This window comes from Galeopterus variegatus, unplaced genomic scaffold (assembly GCF_000696425.1).
Source record: "Galeopterus variegatus unplaced genomic scaffold, G_variegatus-3.0.2 Scaffold5513, whole genome shotgun sequence".
Lineage (NCBI taxonomy): Eukaryota > Metazoa > Chordata > Mammalia > Dermoptera > Cynocephalidae > Galeopterus > Galeopterus variegatus.
The window spans coordinates 93,089-95,996 of NW_007731624.1; the positions used below are offsets into that span (position 1 = coordinate 93,089).

The 2,908-nt window shown below is 41.9% G+C and overlaps 1 protein-coding gene across 1 annotated transcript in view; it reads right to left on the reverse strand.

Moving 5' to 3' along the window:
- Positions 1 to 1,311: 1,311 nt before the first annotated feature.
- LOC103604976 (semenogelin-2-like) overlaps positions 1,312 to 2,908 on the reverse strand; it is a 5,680-nt gene continuing 4,083 nt past the window's right edge. The window contains exons 2-3 of the mRNA XM_008589559.1: positions 2,451 to 2,746; positions 1,312 to 1,389 (exon numbers count right to left, since the gene is read on the reverse strand). Coding sequence (XP_008587781.1) covers positions 1,312 to 1,389; positions 2,451 to 2,746 — 374 coding nt within the window. The remainder of the gene's footprint in view (positions 1,390 to 2,450; positions 2,747 to 2,908) is intronic.

Genomic DNA, 2,908 nt, shown 5'->3' on the forward strand with positions numbered 1-2,908 from the left:
TACAAATTGTTATTTTTCTTTATGCCCTTTACCCGACCTATCACTCCCCAAACTCCCTCCCTCCGTTCCCCACCATCTGTAGTACCCTTAGGTTTGTTCTCTCCTTCTGTAAGTTCAATATTGCTCTGGTCTTTTCTTTCCTTCCTTCCTTTCTTCCTTCCTTCTTTCCTTCTTTCTTAGCACTCAGTTGTGAGTGAGAACATACAGTATTTCTCTTTCCCTGTCTGGCTTATTTCACTTAACATAATTTTCTCCAGACCCATTCATGTTGCTACAAATTCATTCAGAATTTCATTCTTTTCTATGGCTGAAGTGTATTCCATGGGACTGCAAAGGAAAATAGTATGGAGGTTCGTCAAACAACTACAGGTAGAACTACCATATGATCGAGCAATCCCACTACTGGGTATATACCCAAAGGAATGGAAACCATCATGTCAAAGGGATACCTGCACTCCCATGTTCATTACATCTCTATTTACAATAGCCAAAGTATGGAACCAACCTAAGTATCCACCAATGGAAGACAGAGTTTCCATTTTTAAGACCACACCTCCCAAACTATTTTACCTGGTCTTCTGGCCTGTCTAGTCACAGATGACATTGTTTAACTCATTTGTATGGAACCAACCTAAGTATCCACCAATGGAAGACAGAGTTTCCATTTTTAAGACCACACCCCCCAAACTATTTTACCTGGTCTTCTGGCCTGTCTAGTCACAGATGACATTGTTTAACTCATTCGTTCTTTCTCAGGTGGTGGAGACTTAATATATCACTCTGTGGTACATTTGCATCCTAAGGAATGCTGTAGGGGGAGAAGAATACTTAAACCACGTGAAGGAATGTGCTGCTGTGGACCTGTGGAATTGATGGCACAAGTAGATCAGTGACTTTCCCAGAGCCTGTTGCAATACATCTTCTCTGTTCTTATTGGGAAGTTGTAAGTTCTTGTGATCCCATTAGTAAAGGGGTAATGAGAGGCTTTAGTGTTGGCCTCAAGTGGTAGACAGTGTGACAAGAAGAGTTCCAGCACCCTGTATTTAGTATTTCCTTTCTAGCCAGAGATTTAGAAATGTGGCTTTGATTACTGTTTGGTTACTATGCCATGCTCCAAAAATGACCCTTCCTTTTCTTTTAGAACTGAATATTTCAAGAACGCACCCAACCCTTGACCTTCTAGGAATCCAGAGACTAAAGGAACCAAAAGCAAATGAAGCAGAAAATGATCTTTTTATTGACAAGCAAGTGTTTGAGGAAGCTCCAGGTTTAGAAGCCCAAGGACAAGGAAACATGGGCAGGTGCTGTCGTTCATTGATCAAAAATCTGGGACCATGTGGGAGTCTGCATCTCGGAGACTTCACAGACTTCACTGAGGTGAGGTGACACCTAGAGAGAAAGGGGACAGTCATTGATGTGAAAGTGGTGAACACTGGAGTTTGGGAATGGGAGGTGGGACTCCTGCCCCCTTTAGCTCTACTGGGACACAGATGCCAGGCCACTAACTGTCTGCTGGAGCCATCGTTCCTTCTGTCTTCAGATGCAGTGATACTCATTGCAAAGGCACAGGGAAGTATCATTTCTCTTCTTGGAGCTTCAGTTTTTCTCTCCCAACATTGCAGATGTCCAGTTGGCACCTGAGGTCTCTCACCATCTCTCGTGCTTCTCTTTCCACCTCCTTTCTCACATTACAAACAGGAATCTTCCTTTCTAGTCATCTCTTTCCTGTATTCTGAAAGAAATAGCAGCTAATCTTTAGGCCTGTGGTCTCTGAAGGAGGATACGTGAACCCTTACAGGGATGCAAAAACATTCACTGGTGTGCAGAAAGAAAGTATTAACTGAAATAACATTTTATACTAATATAAGCAGGAAATTAAGATTTACTGTCTAAAGTAAAAGAATTGCCATGAGAACATTAGCAGCTTATAAATATGTGTATACTGGCATTGCATGTCCAAACAAGTTTTTAATTGGCAGGTGTATGCAAAAAAATCATTCAAGAATACACCATTAAGGATAAAAATTCTAGGACCCATTGATAGCCCAGGCATCTTCCCTGCTGCTACCAGGTACTCCCCTCACCAGGGAGTGGTGCTCATCTTCCCACAGCTTGTAACACAGCACTTCTCTAGGTGTGGACAGTGGTTATCAATCCTACCATGGTCCTCAGTAATCCCCTTGTTCAAGTTATAATTGGGGTAGGTATCTCCTTTATTTGGTGGTAAACTTACCTTAATATTGGTCCTGCTATTCTACTTGCTAATAAATGGTAGGTCCATGTAGGTTTTGGACTGACCATCTCTTTGAGTATTGCTGATGCTCTTTAACTTGACTAGGATTTAGTAAATGATAGTGAGAATGGTCATGTATTTGCCCTTCAGTTTGGGGAACATAACTGCCTTTGGACCCATCCTGGGATCTGCTTTGTTTTTCAACGTAGTGTGGTACTTGTTCTCTTGCATATTGGCCAAGCCATTGATCTTGATTAGGATTTTGGGTCAAACTATAACCATCACCACCTCCTTGATTTATAGTTAGGACATGATGCTTGCCTTGGGATGCATCTCCCTGTGTGCTTTGTTTTTCCTGAATGAGTGGTCCCTCCTGTGTACTTGAATATTGGTCTGGTATTCCATCTTCATTTTGGCCATGTCCTTGATCTTGATCAAGACTTTGTGTCTGGTTTTCATCTTCATCATATGCTGGCTGCTTAGTTTGGATAAGTACAGATTCTTGGCATTGATCTTGGGGGTTGTCTTGCATTTCAGAACAGAGTGAGCATTCTTGTGTATTTGGATATTCCCCTGGCATTTTACTTGAATTTTGGGGTTCAGTCAAGATGGCAGAATAGACGGTCCCCAGCATCACTCTCTCCCACGAAGCAACCAATTTGCAACTATAAAAAT